This window comes from Molossus molossus, unplaced genomic scaffold (assembly GCF_014108415.1).
Source record: "Molossus molossus isolate mMolMol1 unplaced genomic scaffold, mMolMol1.p scaffold_m16_p_14, whole genome shotgun sequence".
Classification (NCBI taxonomy): domain Eukaryota; kingdom Metazoa; phylum Chordata; class Mammalia; order Chiroptera; family Molossidae; genus Molossus; species Molossus molossus.
Window position 1 is genome coordinate 85,307,152 of NW_023425349.1, and position 20,551 is coordinate 85,327,702.

The 20,551-nt window shown below is 41.9% G+C and overlaps 1 protein-coding gene across 10 annotated transcripts in view; it reads left to right on the forward strand.

Moving 5' to 3' along the window:
• Nucleotides 1–20,551, forward strand: part of FANCC (FA complementation group C) — a 236,858-nt gene that overhangs the window by 196,693 nt on the left and 19,614 nt on the right. For all 10 annotated transcript variants that reach the window (XM_036260703.1, XM_036260704.1, XM_036260701.1 and 7 more), the window contains 3 exons: nt 8,260–8,416; nt 18,509–18,561; nt 19,870–19,969. In XM_036260703.1, the coding sequence (XP_036116596.1) occupies nt 8,260–8,416; nt 18,509–18,561; nt 19,870–19,969 (310 nt within the window). The remainder of the gene's footprint in view (nt 1–8,259; nt 8,417–18,508; nt 18,562–19,869; nt 19,970–20,551) is intronic.

Here is a 20,551-nt window from a genome sequence, read left to right on the forward strand (position 1 = left end):
TAAGGTCAGAACATAATTTTCATGGTTCAAATATAAAGTCTTTTTTTCCTAACTATTCTAAACCTCTGTCAGAATTTACCTACTAAGTCTGAATTTCCTAAGGAGTCTGAGCAGTTATCTTTGTTGTTTATGTAAGTTGTTGAGTGAAAATTCATTTGAAAGTCTGTCTAATATGATAAGTGTGCTTCACCTGCTTGTGCCCTCCCGTCACTTACCGGAGTGCACACTGCAGGTTACACTGGTTTGCCCTACTAGCATACATTTTCCACACTCCAAAATGATTTCCAAAGTATTTACTTTTAAGTAAAACGCTCCTTGCCTTTAACCTTTGCAGCTCCATTTCTGATTTATACAGTAATACACTTTATTGAAGAATATGGTTTTAGCATCCAGTATTCCTAATCTTACTTTTTCATCAAGCGGTGAATATTTTAAAAAAAGAAGATTGGTCCTCCACATCCTCTGAACCCCCACAAAGATATTTTGGAAATTACTGACGAGGAAGAGATATGCTTAGAGAATAGTCATTCTTCTTCTACCCACAGTGCTCAGGCGGAAAACTGAGGGCAGCAGTTCCCCGAGTAGGCCTGAACTCCTCTTTGCTATTTATTTTACTTGTGATAGCACATTCTCCCTCAGCAACTAGTAAAATTTATTCAGTTTGGAATATCCATAGGGAACAGGCTGTCCAGAAACGCTGGGTGGTCTTCAGCTTGTCCAATTCCTATGGCTTCAGCTCAGCAAGTTCTCTAAGCAGTGGCGTAAGATCTGGAGCCTTGCCATGGACACTGACCCATAGACGGAGCATCCTGGCCACATGTGGACACAGGGAGGCCGATTCAGTCAGTCAGTGCAAATTACCACTCCCCACCCCCAACACCCACTTTCCCCCAACCCCTTGAGCAGCTCCCCAAATGTGCTGCGTGGTCATTTAGAAACCACATACTTTCTTTGACCGATGTGCCCTGCCCTGTGTTTAGCCTTCCAGCTATCTGCTTACCACAACACACCAGTGGAATGTCAGCTGTTTTATAATTGGCTGGGTTTCTTTGACCTTGGCTTCCGAACACAGTCATATATTTTCAGAAATGGGCTGCCTGTATGTACTCTTTTAAACAGCAGATGCTTGCCCTTCTGTGTAGTTTAGATAACCTAGAGGAACTTCTTAATTTCTTGGCCTAAATATCAAACCTAACTCTTTGAGTCTATCTCTGGGATTGCCATCATAGCCATCTGCAGACAGCAGAGTGCATAAAAACCTTTCTGGGAGGGCTGCTGAAATCCTTTCATAAGTCTCTGGAGTACAAGTAATTCCATTCTCTAAGGCAAATCTAAACCCATTGCTTCTAAAATATTGAGAAGTTTGGATAGAATGGAGTATTTTTTCTATACACTGGAATAAATGAGCCAATGAACAAATGAAAGAAAGAATGGATGCATGGCTGACCCTTATGGGGTAACTGTGAGTGTTAAGTAGGGTGACCATACAGTTAGGAATTGTAGACCATAACAACTTTGAGAGTTAAATGGGATGATAATTATGGTGGGATAACAGACATAAACTTGCCCCAGGCACACTGGGAAGTAGTAAGGGGGTCCATTGCCTGTAATATGCTTAGCACAGAGGTTGGCATGCAGAGTAAACACTCAGTAACTGTTAACATGTTGCTGTTATTATTGACTTTGCTAGAAATTGTTATTTTTTATAATGTTTTATTAGGTTTTCTCAAGCTTATATCTTTTCTTTCTAATGAAGATATCACTGAACTAAGGCCAGATGTAAGCTAAATTCCCGTTTCTGAAAGAGCTAATAATGCAGCCTCCAGAGATGCATGAAAGGAATTACAAGAAAAGGCTGACCTTCAACCAAGCTTCTCGTTTTGTGTTTTTCAGTTCAGATAAGAAACATTAGGCTTTATGTGTTGTCAAATAATATAGGAGAATGTCTAAATGAAGAAAGGCTAGTGTAATATCAAAAACAGAAAGTTAGCAAAGTAGTAGTAATTGAAACTCCTATTTCTATTTATTCCTTTATTGAGACTTCCTGACTTCTTTTTAAATCTTAATAAGACGTAATAAAATCAGTCACTGAAAAAGTTTTCTTTTCAAATAAAACCTGTGGATATTGATTGTAATAGACATGCCAGTGTGCTTGAGCTTGGACATTTCCTTCACTTGGTGTTGCTGCTCTTTGCTTTCAGACGTGACTTTTCTGCAGGTGTAAGTGATCATGACAGCACAGTTTTCTCAATTTAATATATAAGGGTGGGCACAAGTAGGTTTACAGTTGTACATATGGAAAAATATATAATAGAAGAATAAATAATAATATAAGAATAAATAATATAAGAATAAAATTTAGGCCAGTGTGGCTCAGTGGTTGAGCATCGACCCATGCACCAAGAAGTCGTGGGTTCGATTCCCGGTCAGGGCACATGTTCAGGTTGTGGGCCCGATTCAGTGTGGGGCATGCAGGAGGCAGCCAGTTGATGTTCTTTCTCATCGATGTTTTTCACTTCCTCTCTAAAAATCAATAAAGGGAAAAAAATTTTTTTACAAAGAATAGACTTTAGCATACTCATGACTATAAACATATTTGTGCTCACTCTTATACATGTTAGATCATATTTTAATGGAATTTGAGATGTGATAGCAAGTATTCTTTTTTTTTTTTAATACTCACCCAAGGACATTTTTCTACTGATTTTCAGATAGAGGGGGAGGGAGGGAGAGAGAGAGAAACATCGACGTGAGAGGGACACATCGACTGGTTGCCTCCCGCATGACCCCAGCCAGGGCTGGGGATTGAACTGCAACCAAGGTACATGCCCTTGACCAGAAACAAACCCGAGACCCTTTGGTCTGTGGGCCGATGCTCTAACCACTGAGCATACCAGCCAGGGCGCAAGTATGCTTTCCAGTTCCTTGAAATTAGTAGTTCTCCAGAAAAGCTGGTCCTAGTTTTTGTGGGCTTCTCCAGCACATAAATAGCCCTTGGTGTCTTTCTGGTTTGGAAAAGTGAAGTACTGCAGGTGGTTGTCTTCTCTGAGGGGTTCCTTCTTCTCCCCTGCCCCTCTGACAGCTTGGGAACACTTTCCCTACAGAAGGCACCACCCTCATCAGGAACCTCTCTTACAGAGAACTGGATCCCGCATTCTGGTTTTTATTGTAGCTATAAAAACATTTGGAGCTAAAATTATCTGGACCCATTTCTTAACCTGCTACTCTATTTGAAGAGGATGGGACCAACAGCTGCCTTGCTAAATTGAGTATTTGGGGGAAATGAAGTACAGTTTTCTAAATGTCAAGCAGGCATTTGTCTAGAAGAGTCGAATAATAGGAGATGTTGGACAAGGCAACGTGTCCTGTCCAGGCATATTCTGCCCGTGTCAGAAATTATTACTAAAACTCAGATTTTCTGCGTAAAAGCTCTCACTAGGAGTTTATTCCTCAGTATTTTAAAGGAGAAAATTATAATATGATACATATTAGTCTCACATACCCTATAATTTTCCTAAAACACAGTTATAATGCAGAAAATTCCCCGTGATTATTAGGTAGGAATTTTGGAGAGCCAAGTTTTTATCTTATCCTGCTTCCCTTGAATTTGTCATTTTGATCATCGTGTAGACTGAATGGATAGAACAAGTGTGGTTAGATGAGAAAAAGGACAGCCTTAGAGTTTCTATGACTAACACATGTTGAATAGAATGAAATTTTTCACTGTCCCTAAAAACATTTTTTTTTTTTATATATCCTCACCCAAGGACATTTTTTTGATATTTTGTTCAGATAGAATGGGAAGGAGAGAGAGAGAGAGAAACATTGACGTGAAAGGGACACATCGAAGTGGTTGCCACCCACACGACCCAACCAGGGCCGGGGACAAACTGCAACCGAGGTACGTGCCCTTAGCAGGAACCGAACCCGGGTCTCTCCGGACCGCAGGCCGATGCTCTAACCACTGAGCAAAACCGGCCAGGGCTAAACATTTTTTTCTTTTAACTAGCATATTTTGGATATTGCTCAAGGGATATACATCCAGCTTTTTTTTTTTTTTTAATTGCAACACACTCCCTGATATGAATGGACCATAATATTTTCAGCTGTTTGCCAACGCATCATGCATTCAAGTTGTTCCTAATTGTGTCTTTATAATATTGGGCATTAAATATCCTTCAACTGATGCTTTTATTTCTGCCAGGCAGATTCACAGAAGTATGATTATTAAGACCAGGGATATGTGTACTTTATGTTTTATTGGGTGGTACCATGCGATTTAACCAAAAATGGCAAAGCCATTCCCTGACCCACCTCTGAGAACACCTAGCCCCTCCCTGTACCTACATCAGCATTAGACATCACTCTTCTAAAGACTTGCTGACATGAGGGTGATATCTGCTTGATATGTTAGGTTACCTTTCTTTATTAATAAGGTTGAAAATCTGCCTGTTTGTATTGGCCATTTGCATTTCTTCTTCTGTAATTTGCCTTTTTTTTTCATAGTTTTTTTGAGATATAATTGACATATAATGTAATTTGCTTTTTTTATTTCAAAACCCACCTGGTACACATTTAGAACATTGTATGTAATGTGAATGTGTTGACCCAACCAAATACTATTATGAAAGCATGTTAAGGTCATGTTGCTTTGGTGATTTCTTCATCCTAGATTGCTTATAAAGAGTTAAGTCTTTGCTGTTTTAGAGCAAAATAGATTTTATTGATAATAGATGATTCACATACTAAACATGGATCCATAAATGTAATCATTCACAGAAGTCAGTAGAGTGTGCTCTTCTAATAAAAAGACAATTGTTGCCCTGGCCAGTTTGGCTCAGTGGTTAGAGCGTCGGCCTGCGGTCCCGAGAGACCCAGGTTCGGTTCCCGCTAAGGGCATTTACCTCGGTTGCAGTTTGTCCCTGGCCCTGGTTGGTCATGCGGGTGGCAGCCACTCGATGTGTCCCTTTCGCATCGATGTTTCTCTCTCTCTCTCTCTTCCTATCTCTCCCTCCCATTTTATCTGAACAAAAAATGGAAAAAAAAAATGTCCTCAGGTGAGGATAAAAAAAAAAAAAGACAGTTGTTAACGTACACACTTTTTAAACTGTGTTGAGAATAAAACAAAAATATTACAGTAGCCCCAGATTATTCATAGTTTCAGCTACCTGCAGTCAATCACAGTCCAAAATTATTAAATGGAAAGTTACAGAAATAAACAATTCATATGTTTCTAAATTACGTGCCATTCTGAGTAGCATGATGAAATCTGGCCTGGTTCTACTCTGTCCCACCTTGTCCTGCCAGGAACATAAATCATCCCTTTGCCCACCATATTCACCCCACTTCCTCTCATCACATATGCATTGTATCATCTCATCATCACAAGAAGAAAGTGAGTACAGCCCAATAAGACATTTTGAGGGAAAGACCACATTCACATTAATTTTTATTACAATATATTGTTAGAGTTATTCTATTTTATTATTTTTTGTTGTTAATTTCTTACTGTGCCTGACTTATAAGTTAAACTTTATCGTTGCTATGCATGCATAGGAAAAAAACATAGTCTATATAGGGTTCTGTACTATCTGCCATTTTAGGCATCCACTGCAGGTCTTAGAACATATGCCCCACACATAAGGGAGGACTACTTACTGTATGTACTGTCAACTGATGGTCATTGGCACCAATTCAATGCCAGTGGTTGTCCCCAATTTTGGGTGCTCTGAAGAAGGAAACTGTATTCAGTGAAAAACAGCTACATTGTGATACAGCACAGCTGTGAGGCAGCCCTGGGACCAGGACCCTCTCAGGCCAGACAGTTTTGCTCTGCTCCTCAGTGGTCTGGTCTGCTTTGCACTGGTTTGCATTGTGCTGTGCTGGTCTGCTCCACTCTGCTGTGGTCTGCTTCCTTCTGTGCCAGTCTGTTCTGTGTTTCAGCTGGTCTGGAGAAAGGCAGTCTTCAGTGTTCTGTGGAAAGGGAAAGTGTACTCTCAGAGTCAGAGGGGACCTGGCTTATATGGACGGAAGTCCCTGCCCCTGGTCCCTGATTGGTTTGTCCTCATGCAGATGAGGTCTCCAAATCCTTACAGTTTGATTGGTCTAAAAATCACTGTCCCGATTGGTCAGAATAGAGTTGCTCTGGTTGGTCAGAGCTGCACTGCTCTAATGGGATGGGGAAAGCCTCAGTCCTATTGGTTGAAATAGAATTCCAGGAACTCTTTTCTAAGGGCTGGTTCAGATGGTAGAACACAGTGCAGGCAGGCAGCTCAGTGTAGGCCTCTCTTTGAAGTGCAGTTTGCGCAACAGGCCCTGTGTAAAAATGGCTGCTAGGCTCTGCGTGCGTGTCTCCTGCTTCCTCCTGTCTGCAGCTCCTCTTTCTCCTCTCAGGGCACACACCCAGGCCCTCTTCTCCCAACTCAGACCCCTCTTCCTGAGTTCTCATCCATTTTCTTGCTGTTCTATACACCTGACGGTTCCTTAGTATATATCTTTAGACCAGACCTTTCCCCAAAACTTTCAACTAGGATTTTGGAGAACCTACGTCACCTCTGTTGGATTGTGCCTCAGATATGCTAATTCACACATTCCAAACTGAGCTCTTAGTTAATTCTTCCCAAATCTTGTTATCTTACCTTCTTTCATCTGAGTAAGTGGTATGTCCATCCATCTCGAAACCTGGAGTAGCCTTGATTCCTACCTCACCTGTACCACCTCTCATCAGCTTCACTGCCAGTTTCTCTTGGCATGAAAATACATTGCAGGTGCTCCTCACTCTTTCTCCACCAGGGCCCAGCCAGCACTAGCTCTTGGCTCTCTGCACCCACGCCAGTCCCTGTGCTCAGTTCTCCATGGTGCAGTCAGTGAGCTTTGAATGTCAACTGCATCCTGGCACTTTGTTTAAATCCTGAGGCCAGAATAATCACAGAGTAAGACCCTAAAATCTTACCTCAGCCTGTGGTACAGCACAGCCAGGTCACAAGTCACCTTATCTTTGCTCTCTGGGGCTTCTCTCCTTCTGACCTTGCTCTTTCTTGTCTCGGGGCTATCATGGCTGCTGTTCCCTCTACCAGAAAGCTCTTCCTACTGCTCTTCACCTAGCTAAGCCCTGACTACCTTATCTGAGGGAGAAGAAAAAGAGAAATCATTAGCAAATGCTACCCTGTGTCTCCTGTCTATTCAGTTCCTGCCCTGTACCCATCCCCTGGGCTCCACACCAGCTCCTGCAGAGAAAGTACCGGGAGTGATGGTGAAGGGAAGACACTGAAGGATTTGTTGGGTAACAGGGAACCTTTGTGCTCCAGCGTTTGTTTTCCTTATTAAAAGCAGTGAACATCTTTGGCAGCACGTGGAGGGCACTGTGCTGTCTACGATGCTGCAGGTGAAAGGAGAAGGGCTTCAGAAAAGCTGGGCTGGAAGAAGGTAGATAAGTCCCACCAGGCCAGAATAGGCCCAGTGGCTCCACGTTAGGCAGACACTCCCTCATGCTCCTTCCCACACGGGGATGTAGGTAGGACCCCTGATAAAGGAGGAACCTCCAGATACATTTTCCTGTAGAAATGGTTGTTGTCTATAGAGTATAATGCTGTGGATTAACTATGTATTAAAACAAGCCATAACCACCATCTGCAAAATTGTTACTAACGAAAAATACTTTTTGACTTTCAAGCAACAGATTTACAAATATAGTTACTAAATATTTACTAGGTATCAAGCGCTGTGCTAGTCACTGTACTTGCATCATTATTGCATTTGATCCTTCTGACAACACTATGAGGGAGATGGGCCCATTTTACAGATAAGTAAACTACAGTTTACAGATTAAGTAACTTTCTCAAGGTCATACAGTTAGTAGATGGTAGCTCTGGGACTCAAACCCTCTTTAAACCATCATGACGCACTTTCAAGCATAACTGTTTCTTCAGTTAGGCACTGCATGTACCTAGATATCTTCAGGCCTTTTTCCATCTCATTTTTTATTACTCTCTGTCTTCCATCACTATATATTTGTTTATCCTTTTAGAAAGCTTTTTTTTTTCCTTTGAGCATTTCTCTAATCTCTTTAGTTGAAGTGGAAGCATATTTACATTATTTTGTAGATACTTGATCAATATTCATTGATACTATAAATATTAACTACTGCTGTGACCATGAAAAAATGATTCACATATTGGATTTGTTTTTGCATTTTGAACTCTCTTTATCTCCTTCTTTCTGTAACCCATTTCTATTTAAAATTTTATTTCCTCCCGAAAGGAAGAAGACTGCTCTCTCCAAGTCAGCTATAACCTGCCTCTGGCTTCGACACCTTCCCAGCCTTGAAAAAACAGTGCTGCATCTTTTTGAAAAGCTCATCTTCAGTGAGAAAAATTCTCTGAGAAGGATCAAAGACTTCATGAAAGATTCATTGCTGGTATGTGCTGGACTTTGATGAGGAGAAAACTCCTTAAAGAAGATGCTGGGTATCATTTCATTGACATCTTTTAAAATAACGATGTATTTACATTTTATTTTAAAATATCTAACACGGGTCTTTTCTGCACATTCGGAGCATATATCGAAAATAGAGACATTTATTTGATTGCTGCAATGATATGGCATATTCATAAGAACTGACATTTGGACAACAAACATTTTTAAAACAGTATTTCTTATTTCCACATGAAAAATACATTTTAAAAAATGAAGATGGTAAGAACCAGAGGAATCAATTAACAAAGAAAAACATTCAAAGATAAACTTTTAGCTCTTCACTAGAGGAAAAATAAAATACTTAAGGGAAACAAAATAAAACCCCAGAAAAATGGTTAGAACAACAAAAACAACTAAGAATTTTTTTTTTATGTAACCTTGCCAGCCTTGAAGCCTAGCTCTGTGCAGAGGCTGCCTGTCTCCCTTGTTCTGAGGACGTATCGGGGGCTGGGTGCAGGCTCCCGGGCAGTCCTCAGACCCTGGCCTGTCCTGGTCGTCGTGGTTTCCCTCTGTGGAAGGCAGCTCCGACCTGTGCACCCTAAAGAAAACAGTTCAGAAACTCCAAGGAGGTGCCATGCTCCCAGGGCGGCTGTCTTGCAGGAACCTTAGTAGCTGAGACGTGCTTTCTCATTACTTTGGTAACCTGGGGGAGATACGGCACAGAGATTTCCTCCCTTTGTACAGATGGGAAAGTTAGTTCATAGAGATGGTGGACATCAGACCTTAAGTCAGTGGCCAGGACTCTGGGCAGAGAGAGTGTCCATCCTTCCCACGAAGCTGAGACCTGGGAGGCATGAAGCTCTGTGCAGGGGGCGCTCTGAAGTTGGCTGAGTTTACCTTCTATTTGTTTAATTTGGTTTGCACTTCTTGTTTGTTTGTTTTTCTTTCAAACTAGAGGCTGCATAAGGGAATCATAATTGAATCAATTACCTTCTTCCTATATCCGATTTCTACTTTCAGGTCCCCAGCGTTCCCCACCAGTGCGCATGTGATTGTCCATGGCCACGCTTGCCTCTATGCTCATGGCCTTGGCTCTTCTCTGCCTTCATGTTCCAGGTCCTCCCAGGTGGCAGGTGTTGCAGTTGTCAGTAACCATGCTGCTTGCACCTATAAGAGGTGGCCCAAATTGAACCCGACCGATTTGGAAATTTATACTGTTTGATAGGAGAAAAAAAAGAAGGAAGGGAGGTAGGAAGATAGGTATAAAGACTGAGAGAGACTGTGGCCGGTTTTGCTCACTGGTTAGAGCACTGGCCCTTGGACCAGTGTGTTTCAGTTTTGATTCCCTGTCAAAGGCATGTACCTGGGTTGCAGGTTCAATCCCCGGACCCTGCCATGTGGGAGGCAACCAATCGATGTGTCTCTCTCATATTGATGTTTCTCTCTCTCCCTCTCTTCCACTTTGTCTAAAAATCAATGGAAAAATATCCTTGGGTGAGGATTAACAACAACAAAATGACTGGGAGAGCCCAAAGAGAGGTGTTTGTTTTTTTGTTTTTGTTTTTTAAGGGAAATTATTGCTTGATCTCACCGTTCACTTTAACCAGGAAGTTTTTTGTTTTTTTATCCTCCCCCAAGGACATTTTTGCATTTATCTTCAGATAGAGCAGGAGGGAGAGAGGGGGGAAGAGAGAGAAATGTTGATGCGAGAGAGACACATCGAGTGGTTGCCACCCACACGACCCCAACTGGAGCAGGGACAAACTGCAACCAAGGTACGCACCCTTAGCGGAAACCGAACCCAGGGCTCTGGTCCACAGGCCAACACTCTAACCGCTGAGCCAAACCGGCCAGGGCTTGATCTCACCATTTAAAAGAGTTCCATATAAAGGTGAGAAATAAGAATGTGCCACCCTGGTCGGTTTGGCTCAGCGGTTAGAGTGTCGGCCTGCAGTCCAGAGAGACCCTGGTTCAGTTCCCACTAAGGGCACTTACCTAGGCTGCAGTTTGTCCCCGGCCCTGGTTGGGTTGTGCGGGTGGCAACCACTCGATGTGTCTCTTTCACGTTGATGTTTCTCTCTCTCTCTCTCTCTCTCCTCCCACTCTATCTGAGCAAAAATGGAAAAATGTCCTCGGGTGAGGATTAAAAAAAAAAAAGAATGTGCCTTATATAAAAATAATTACAATAAAATTCAAAATAAATAAAGGCTTTAAGAAGCCTCCAGCATCCCATTCCAAGCATTACCTTTATCATTAGGTAAGTCTCTGTATTTCTAACTTAAATTCTATAATTTAATTTTCTCTGGTTCTTTTTCAGTGGGTAGTTCCTTGCTTTCAAGTTCTTTATTAGGTTTCTTTGTCTTCTCTCTATAGAAACATTCCACTTCCACTGACTTTTCTGATTTGGTTTCAAGCTGCAACCTTTCATTGGTCCTTGTGGTTCTCTTCCAAACTTTTTCCATGTCCTTTTCTCCTGTGGCCGTTGGGCCTGAGTACCTTCAGTCTGCACAGGATATTGCTGCGAATGAGGGAGAGAGAAAGCAGGCACTCCCATTAAACACTGCATTGTATACCCTTCTGTGTCCAGTTTATAGTTTGAAATAATCTTCCCCAGTCCAACAGCTTCAGAGTCAGTTGATGTGCAAAAGTATTTATCAGGATCATGTGTGTAGAGATTCCGAGCTTCCATTATAAAAAGGGAGATTCCAGAGGGGGTACTTGGTTTAATTTATTGTGGCATTGGCAGTATGTAACCTCTTTGTGCCTTATGGTTCAAGGAGGTAATTACAGTACAGAGCTGGAAGTTCCTGTTTGGTGTGGGCTGCTCTCCTCAGCCATCCTGGGCCCGCGATGCCAGAAAACTGAGCAGGCTGGAATAAGCCTGTGACGTGACTGAGTGATTAGAAGGGTAACCTGAAGAACTTACTTCCTAATTGCATCATCTGATTCATTTATCACAGCGCAGTATCTGTGCAGTGACGACCGTGCAGGAGTGTCAGAGATCTGGAAGGCTCAGATACCATGGGGCCGCTGTGCTCCTCCAGAAGAAACGTGATGCCTATTACGTTAGAGTTGCATTCTGAGAGTAATTACAGTGTGATGGTCTACGTAACTCGTGCTTTATACAGAGCATTGTTAATTATGTTTCCATCTCTTGGGAGTACTCAGAATTAGCCCTGGAAATTCTATAGTTACCAAGGTAATTGGGAAAAAAAAAGTGTGGTATAGGTTGTACAAAGTGAAGTTATCTCCCCAAATGTTCTTTGGCCTCTCAGAAGCCTGGTATTTTCCATTAAGACTATGAATAAGTCTGGCCGGTGTGGCTCAGCGGTTGAGCATCAACCCATACACCAAGAGGTCACCGGTTCGATTCCCGGTCAGGGCACATGCCCAGGTTGTGGGCCTGATCCCCAGTGTGGGGCATGCAGGAGGCAGCCAATCGATGTTCTCTCTCATCAATGCTTCTATCTCTCTCTTCCTCTCTCTCTAAAATCAATATAGGGAAAAAAAGACTGTGAATAATAAGGCACTAATCTAATATCACCTGGATTATAAATGCATCTTTATACACATATATGACTTCTAAAATAAAAATACGTTTACTTTTGAGACTCACCTTTAGTCTTCCATTGGCTGGACCACCCCCAAGTGTGTGACCACTGTCACATTTTGTGTCTCCTCAATAAATTGCGGTGTTAAACTTAATTTGTCATTTACTCTGCAGACTGACACTTGTTAAAAGCAGATGGTCATGTATTTCCCATGATGGAACAGGCACTGGAAACCATAATCCATCGCTCAGACCTGACCATAGAAACTGATACCACCAAATGCAGTGAATGCCACTCACCAATTACGCAGCTCTCTTGACTTTGGTTTCCCAAAAGGCTATTGTTTATATTCCATGTCTGAATGAAAAGTGTTTGCTGAGTGGCAGGGTGTGCTTGGCTGCCCTGCTGCACGCCAAGGCCGAGATATACCCTGGTTTCCATGTCCTCCCATTCACTCTTTGTTGGCAGACCTCACATGCCACCTGCCCCTCAAGCTGGGTTAAGAGGAACAGCTCCATCACCTTCTCAGGACAGGCTTGTTCACAAGAGAGCAGAGAGCAGAGGAGGACGGAGAGGGGGAAAAGGAGGCAGGGTTGGTTTTGTTTTTTGTTTATTTAGATTTTAAATTAAAACTCCTCAAAAGCCCTGGTAGGTGTTGCTCAGTAGTTAAGAGTGTTGGCCCATGCACCAAAGGGTTGCAGGTTCAATTCCTGATCAAGGGCATGTACCTAGGTTGCAGGTTTGATCCCCAGTCCTGATCGTGGTGTGTTTGAGAGGTAACTAATCAATGTGTCTCTCTCACATTGATGTTTCTCTTTCTCTCCCTCCCCCGTCCCTTCTTCCCTTCCAGTCTCTCTTAAAAAAAAACAGTGGAAAAAATATCCTCAGATAAGGATTAACAACAAAAAAAATACTCCTCGAGCCCTGGCCGTTTTGGCTCAGTGGTTAGAGTGTCAGCCTGTGGTCCAGAGAGACCTGGGTTCGGTTTCCGCTAAGGGCGCGTACCTTGGTTGCAGTTTGTCCCTGGCCCTGGTTGGTCGTGCCGATGGCAGCCACTTGATGTGTCCCTTTCACGTTGATGTTTCTCTCTTTCTCTCTCTCTTCCTCTTCCCCCCTCCCCCTCTGTATCTGAACAAAAAGTGAAAAAATGTCCTCGGGTGAGGATAAAAAAAAAATACTCCTCGTACCTGAAAGTATTCACATCTCAGTTAAAATTAGTTCTTTATCTTTTCAAGTATGCCTCACTTAAACTAGAGGAGGGGGAAATAAGTTGTTTATCTAATAAGAGCTTAAGAATAAAAACATGCAGGTACCTCTGTGTTCTCCTTGATCTCCCTGATATGAAGTAGGTGCGTTCTCATCTTCATTCTCCAGAGAGCAATGGCAGCTACTTCATAAAGAAAAAGAAACTTTCTTTACACAAAATTCCAAACACAATCCCCCTTTAATAAAAGATTGTGTTGAAGGGTTAACTCCACATCCTGGGTTATATCAGTTTTTTGTGCTTGAATAATTCTTACTGATGTTCTGGGGTTTTCTTTTCCTGCTTTTTCATTAGCAGTCTTCTAGGCATTTCTTTTTTCAGTTCTTTAATGTAGTGCATGAAATTTAAGAAGTGCTGACGTAGATAATTTAGCAGTGGTCGAATAGGGAAGTGTGGTGGTGGCAGCTTATGATTGTGGCCAAAATGTAAAGAATCTGATCTCTGACAGGAGTTGCACTTTCCAGTGTCGACCTCAAGGGGGCACCAGATCCCCCAGCATTGTTTCTGTAAAGAAAAAGGCCCAGATTGCAAGTTCTGCTGTCACTGTTGGGTATGGAGGACTTTTCAATCTGAGATAAAGGGAGAAAGAAAAAAAATTAAATAATAAATAATAAAAATAGGGCAGTGGCCGACTTGAGAGGTCAATGCCACTCAGAGGCTGAGCTGGGAAGCAGCAGGGGGCTGAGGAGCTGTCAGGGGCCTCCGGCTGCACAAGCTAACTGAGGAGAGGCCCCTGGACCAGGCTAGAAAGAGGAACTTCAGACTGAGGGGTTTTGTTGAGCACCCAGAACAGCATGCCTGAGTCCGAATGCCCTGAGAGAGCACGGGTACATTTAAAACACAAAGTACATTTGGTACTTGTTAAGGTTTTGTTTTTAAACCCAGAATTGACAGATTTATCACTAATTAAACAATAATTGTATTATGCAGTACTGAAAAATGTTTCTTGAAGTGTAAACAACATCTGGTAAAAATTATAAAGAAAGAATATTTTTTCATCTCAAATTTATTGAAAGAAACTTGAATGTTTTGTAACAAAATGGACCCAAAAATGTAAAAAGGATATTTATGGTCTTGTGTTTAGTATTTTGAAAGTAAAAAAGAAGAAAATGGTGTAATAAGAAATGCATATTTATAAAGGTATCATATTTACATGATACATGTAAGGGTTTTATTTCAGTAGATTTTTAAAGCAAATTGTTTTTTACAATAAAGAGATTTACTGTTGAAATTAATCTTATGAAGAATCCTCTTTTAAGGTGAAATTTATTTTTTAATTTTTTAAAATGTTTTTATTGATATTTTAGAGAGGAAGGAAGAGGGAGAGAGAGATAGAAATATCAGTGAGAGAGAAACATCGATCGGCTGCCTTCTGCGTGCCTTCTACTGAGGATCGAGCCCGAAACCCAGGCATGTACCCTGGCTGGGAATCAAACCAGTGACCTCTTGGTGCACGGAACGATGCTCCATCCACTGAGCCACACCAGCTGGGGGAGAAAGTTTTTTTTTAAATGATTAATTTTAGAGAAAAAGAGGAAGGGAGAGAAAAAGAAAGAAAGAAACATCAATTTGTCATTCTACTTATTGATACATCCATTGTTGATTCTTGCATGTGCCCTGGGGTAGTGGGACAACACTCTAACCAACTGAGCTGCCCCACCAGGGAAAAAGTTTTGTTTTTTTTTGATGAATGTAGCAATCCTGTAATTAACATGCATATATTAACATAAGGACCTCCTGAGGGTCAGCTACACAGTGGGGCAGGGTTGCTGATTGGTGGCTAAACTGGAGGGAAGGCTTCTAATCAGTCATTTCTTTAGAAAAAGACCATTCCTGAGTAAAATATTTAAACTGCATTGAAATAAACTGTGAAAGAGGATCTTTTCTAGGCTTCCTGAACACCAACCAGCTTCTTCTCTCATCAGCAACTTCCCTCTTTATTTCTTAGGAAAAAAGATCTGTGAAGGGTGATAAATGAAAAGGCTTTAGAATTTGTTTATTGCCTTTTTAGTTTTTATAAGAGGCATTCAATTTTTTCTGTGAATTACTTCAAATCGTAGTATGATTTCCCTCTCTGGTGTGTATTCCCTTTCTCCCCGCCCACTCCTAGACTTCCTCCCTTGCACATGCACACACAGAATCAGAAAACAGTAGGAGAGATTTCTTCTTGAGAATTCTGTTCTGCCCTGGCCGGTTTGGCTCAGCAGTTAGAGCGTCAGCCTGCGGTCCACAGAGAATTCTGTTCTTTTGGGTGGCAAGTGCCTTGTAATAATCATTGATGAATCAAGGTGAAGTAACAGGTAGTCATGGAGGGCGGAGAGCAAACACTGGTGTCACCTGTCCAGTTCACAGTACAGAGTGACAAGCTGGCTCCCTTCACCTCTGCCTACAGTGCAACCGAGAGGTCCCTGCCATGGCGCATCTCTTCTGTGTTGACTGTGTGTGGGCATGAGCTGCCCTTCTAGGCAAAGAGGGTAACAGTGAGTTATGGATAGCTGTGGGAGATAGGAAGGGCTGCATACCCTGCAGAACAAGCTGGTCCATGAGAAAAGGGAGCTGTCCATCCTCCAGTATTCAGTGAAAGGACTGGGCGGTATGCTTCATGTTATTGAGGGTTTCCCGGACATTGTTTCCCTAGACTTGAGATAATCAGTTCGTGGAAATTATTAGGCCAGATGGAGAAGAGAAGAGCTTGAGAAGGAACAGATTTTGGTAGCATGGAAAAAAACATACAAACAGATGGACTTCAAGAAAGGTTTTCTTTCCTCATTTTTATAGGAAAAATGATAGCCCAGACTGCGGAGCTTCAGAGCTTGGGTCTGGAGCTCTGGGCTGCAGAGTACATTGGGGCGTGTCACTGTAGGGTCCCCTTCTACAAACCAGACAGGACACAGAGAGGTAAAAATGTCTGCCTCTTCCCTCACTTCCAAAGAAGCATAAATTAAGACTTTAATTCTATTTGGAGGATTCCCTTGATAAGAAAAGCAGCTTACGTTTACTTTTGTGATTTGATGTGACTGGGGACACATGCCTGGCCTGTGAGCATGCTGGGCTTCATGAGGGGACTCAATGACCCTGAAATGATGTGTTCGCGAAGTGTAAAGAGTCTCATTTTAAAAACCGTCAGTAAAGGCCATGGGTGAGAAAAAACTGTTCACAGCTCTGGGACAGCAAGGGAGACTGGTTTTAAATAAACGGTTCTGCTGGGTTCCCCTGCCTCCTGGCATCCTACCCATTTTTAAAGCTAAACAAGTTGTGGAAGCAGGTTGAGAGCAACCAAAGGTCTGAAATATTTGGACAGAGGGAAATTGAAGAGGCAAGTGCATTGGTGTGCAGGGCTCAGGCAGGTTTCATGCCGTCTGGAGATCTTTGAAACACTGAATTAAGTGCTTCTGCTAGAAAACATTGTATAAAAGAAAAGTAGATCCAAGATCTAATCTTCTTTTAACAAATTGAGTTAGAACTTTCTTGCTTTTCCCTGTGATTTGCATGGTAGCCCAATTCTACACATTGGGTCATCCTTTCCTTTCCATTTGGAAAGCCCCATAGTTAGTATCGAATGATTTTCTATTAGCATCAAGTTTATAGTGTGGCTCTGGAGTAGTCAGACCATTTGGAACGATAGGAATGGTTCGATTTTACCATTTACTTTTGGTTTTCTACCAGTGCATTTTCAGGCTCTGCCTGCCTGTGGGCACGGCAGTGCTGTGTGGCCGTAAGCACGCTGTTCAGAGGCCTAGTGTCTATATATGAAACTGAAAAGCTGTTTTGGCAAATCTGATGAATCACTTTTCTCCAGACATGCAGTTTGCTTTTTCCCTTCTTGTTTGATTTTTCCATTATGAGTACATAGAAACTTTTATGATATATTCTGGGCATATATCCAGTGACCTGTTAATAACTGTTATTATTTACAGTGAAGCTGAGAAGCAGGGAGATTAAATGACTTGCCTGAGATCAAAGCCAAGAAATAACCTGCCTCTCCTGTGTTAAACCATGGTTCTGGCAAATTACTTTCTTGAGTACATAATGAATTGATCTATGAACATTTTCAGTTGGATTCTTTTAGATAAAAATGCACATCAGTGAAGAATTATGGAGCATGGATTACTCTATTTAAAGAGTAGAGATTTGTAATTTATAAATCACAAATCCCTTCAAATAATTAAAAGGATATCACCCATAATTTTAACAAGTGGTGATGCTCTTGCCTGGGGCCTTCTGTGACAGCATGTAGTGGCGATTTGTGAACACTAGATGGCACACATTCAATGTTACAACTCAAAACACCTGTGCAGAGCCAACAGTTGGCAAGTGTGGAGATAGGCACCATTCTTTCCTCAGTGTGATCCAGAAAAGTTGAGGGACAAAGCATACCCTTGTTTCTTTCTTTCTTGTTGGGATGGGGTATGGGGTATAAATAAATGTTTCCCAAAGCTCATCATATCAAGCATAAAATGACTCAAAAGAAATTCCCTAAAGAGCCTAATCCACTGCCACTTGGATGCTACTAGAAAATACCTGATTTAGAGCACAAATGGCATTTTCATCTGGCTTCATCTCATGCTTTGAGCTCTGGCCAAAAAGATACGGAACCTGGATCAGGCCAACTAAAGCCCCGCCTAGGCCATAATAGGTTAGTTTCTACATGTTTAAACCGTTGAAACCTGTCACAAAAATATTTGTGGAATAAATTAGATCACTTTTATCATTCGAGATTATGGCATCTTAATTTTTGTATTAACCTCTGTTCATCCTAAATAATTTAAACTGCTAAATTCATGGTGCACTGAGATGTGATATTCTTGAGTCCAGCATGGCAGTGGTCACCGCTTTCCTCAGTATCAAACCAGTGTGCACTCACCGCCTAATGGGCAGGGTGCAGAGACAGCCAGCCCAGGTCTGAGCCTGGGGTACTTCCAGTTCATGTGAAGAGGTCAGACACAGGTGTCTTCATTGCAGCATGCTGGTAGAAAGTATTTTAAATTCTTCCTGGTACTTGCTGACTCTTTTTTCCTGGATTATAGGGGCTTACTGTAGGAATGTGGAACATATGTGAACATAAAGAGGAAATAAATCTTGCCTATAAGCCCCTTGCCCCAGGAGAACCACTGTTTGCATTTGTATGCAGGGCATTGTTCATCTTCTCTAACCCAAAGGATTATGCCCATTTTGTAGACACCAGCAGTTCTAGACAACTCATTTGCCAGATAATAGCAAGTTGTTACTGATGAAATGCTTCTGATGTTTTACTTTCTCGTGGTCTTTTCCTTCACAGCCCGAAGCAGCCTGCCATCCTGCCATATTCAGAGTTGTGGATGAAATGTTCAGGTAAGTGTTGTGCTGTTTCTGCTAATAATTGATTTTAAAATGCCCAATTTCCAAATACAAGTAAAAAATTCTGTGGTGGTCTCTGGCTGTGGCATGGGGAAATTATTTTCTGATACCATCTTACCCTCTGAGCTTTTTGGTAAAACCCAAAAATCAGTGTATATTTAAAAACCAGTGCATAAGAATTAAGATAATTTTGTTTACCCATTTAAAATTCTAATGATGGTAGAAAGAGTTGAATTAGATTTTATATCTTTAAATACTCATGGAGGATTTTTCTCGGCTCAAAATAAAGTGTAGCAGTGCACCCCTTCACCACATGAGGGCTGACCGATCTTTTTAAAGGATTTTAAAGCTGAGGAAAAACAAGAATAAATGAAGAATACCATCTTAGCAGAGCTCTTCTGAAAGGTAGGATCAGCTATGAGAGTTATCTTACAGCACCCTGACTTTTATTTGGCAAATCTGAGTGCTTCCTGGAAATGCTTCATATTTACAGGTGACAAGAGGATGCAGGTTAGGGTAGGGCTGACAGTCATGGGAGACTTGACCCTCTCTGGGAGCTGTCTCGGGGCAAGGGTCTCTGGCCTGTTTGAGAGCTGCTGGTCTGACCAGGATATCCCCCCCCACACACACACACACACACACACACATTCAGCAGTAGGGCCTGCAGAGCGGGCAGCAGGCACTGGGAAAGGGACTTTTACAACAGCAATAACCCAGCACTTGGGTGGGTCTTGAAACATAACAACTTTAAGCTAAATAAGCATAGAAATAAGAAGTCAGAATGCTGTCTTTAGTTTAAAGCTAGCAAAGTTTGAGCTGTTAGCAAAGTTTGAGCTGTTTTTTGTTTGTTTGTTTGTTTAAACATAAGAAAAGTTGGTTGTGTGGAAATGCATGGAAAGCAAACCAGCTCCACTACTTTGGTGAGTGGATTTGACGGAGCCATTTCCCCCTTTGCCAGCTCTTTCTTCACTTGAAAAAGCAAAAGGTCTGTTGCTGCTGCATGTCTGGGCATAGTGTGCGAATATTTGCAGAGAGCACTCAGGCCTGTGTGGAAAGGATATGTAGCATTTAATAATTTAAAACCAAGGAAGGGAGTGCTACACGTCACAATTCTGAAGTAGTTAGAAAAGAAGCAACAGATTTCTCCTGCTGCCACACACGGACTGATATCTGATAAGCTGAGATACTGCTGAAGCTTGTGGCACAAAAGGAATGTTTCCACTCTTCCCTTATATAGTTCAGGTTCATGTGCTCAGCAGATTAATCATTAAATGTCTTGTGATCTGGCTTTGCCTTACTCAGGTATGCACTCCTGAACACCGATGGAGCCCCAGAAGTACTTGCCACCGTTCAAGTGTTTACGTGGTGCTTTATAGAGGCTCTGGAAATAGAAAACACCCAGGTTTGTTATACTGCATATATTATTCATTCTCCCAAAGAAAAAAAGGCAGCTCAGAGTATGTGGCTAATCAACAGAAAGGAATACTTTATTTTTAGTGATGTTGAGAGACTGTTTTGCTTCCAAATGTATACCCTAGCAAAGGTAAAACTATTTTAATTGAAAGTAATCAAGATAGTTCCTGTCTGCCCTGTGCCCTTGTACCCAGAAACATTTACCTATTGTTTCTGTCATGCCAACCCTAGGAGATGAATGTCCCAGGCCTTGCATAAGCTATCTGCTGGGTGGGACTCCGCCCCTTCCAGACCAGCGACAGACATTCTGGAGTCTATATGACATGTGCTAAGAAAGAAATGCCACTTATTACAAAGAAGTACTGAACATTCTTAGTTATTAGCGTTTCCATTCCTTTCAGAGACCCAATGTGAATTGGATTCCAAGAGAGAAAGGAGGTAGTGAGAACAATAAGGGAAGATTTGAATAATTGTACAGGAGGAGCTAGGAATGACAGTGACTGAGAGGTTGGACACCATCACTAAGCGAGAAGCCAGGCTGGGGCCTGCAAGAAGACTTGCACTGTGGGCT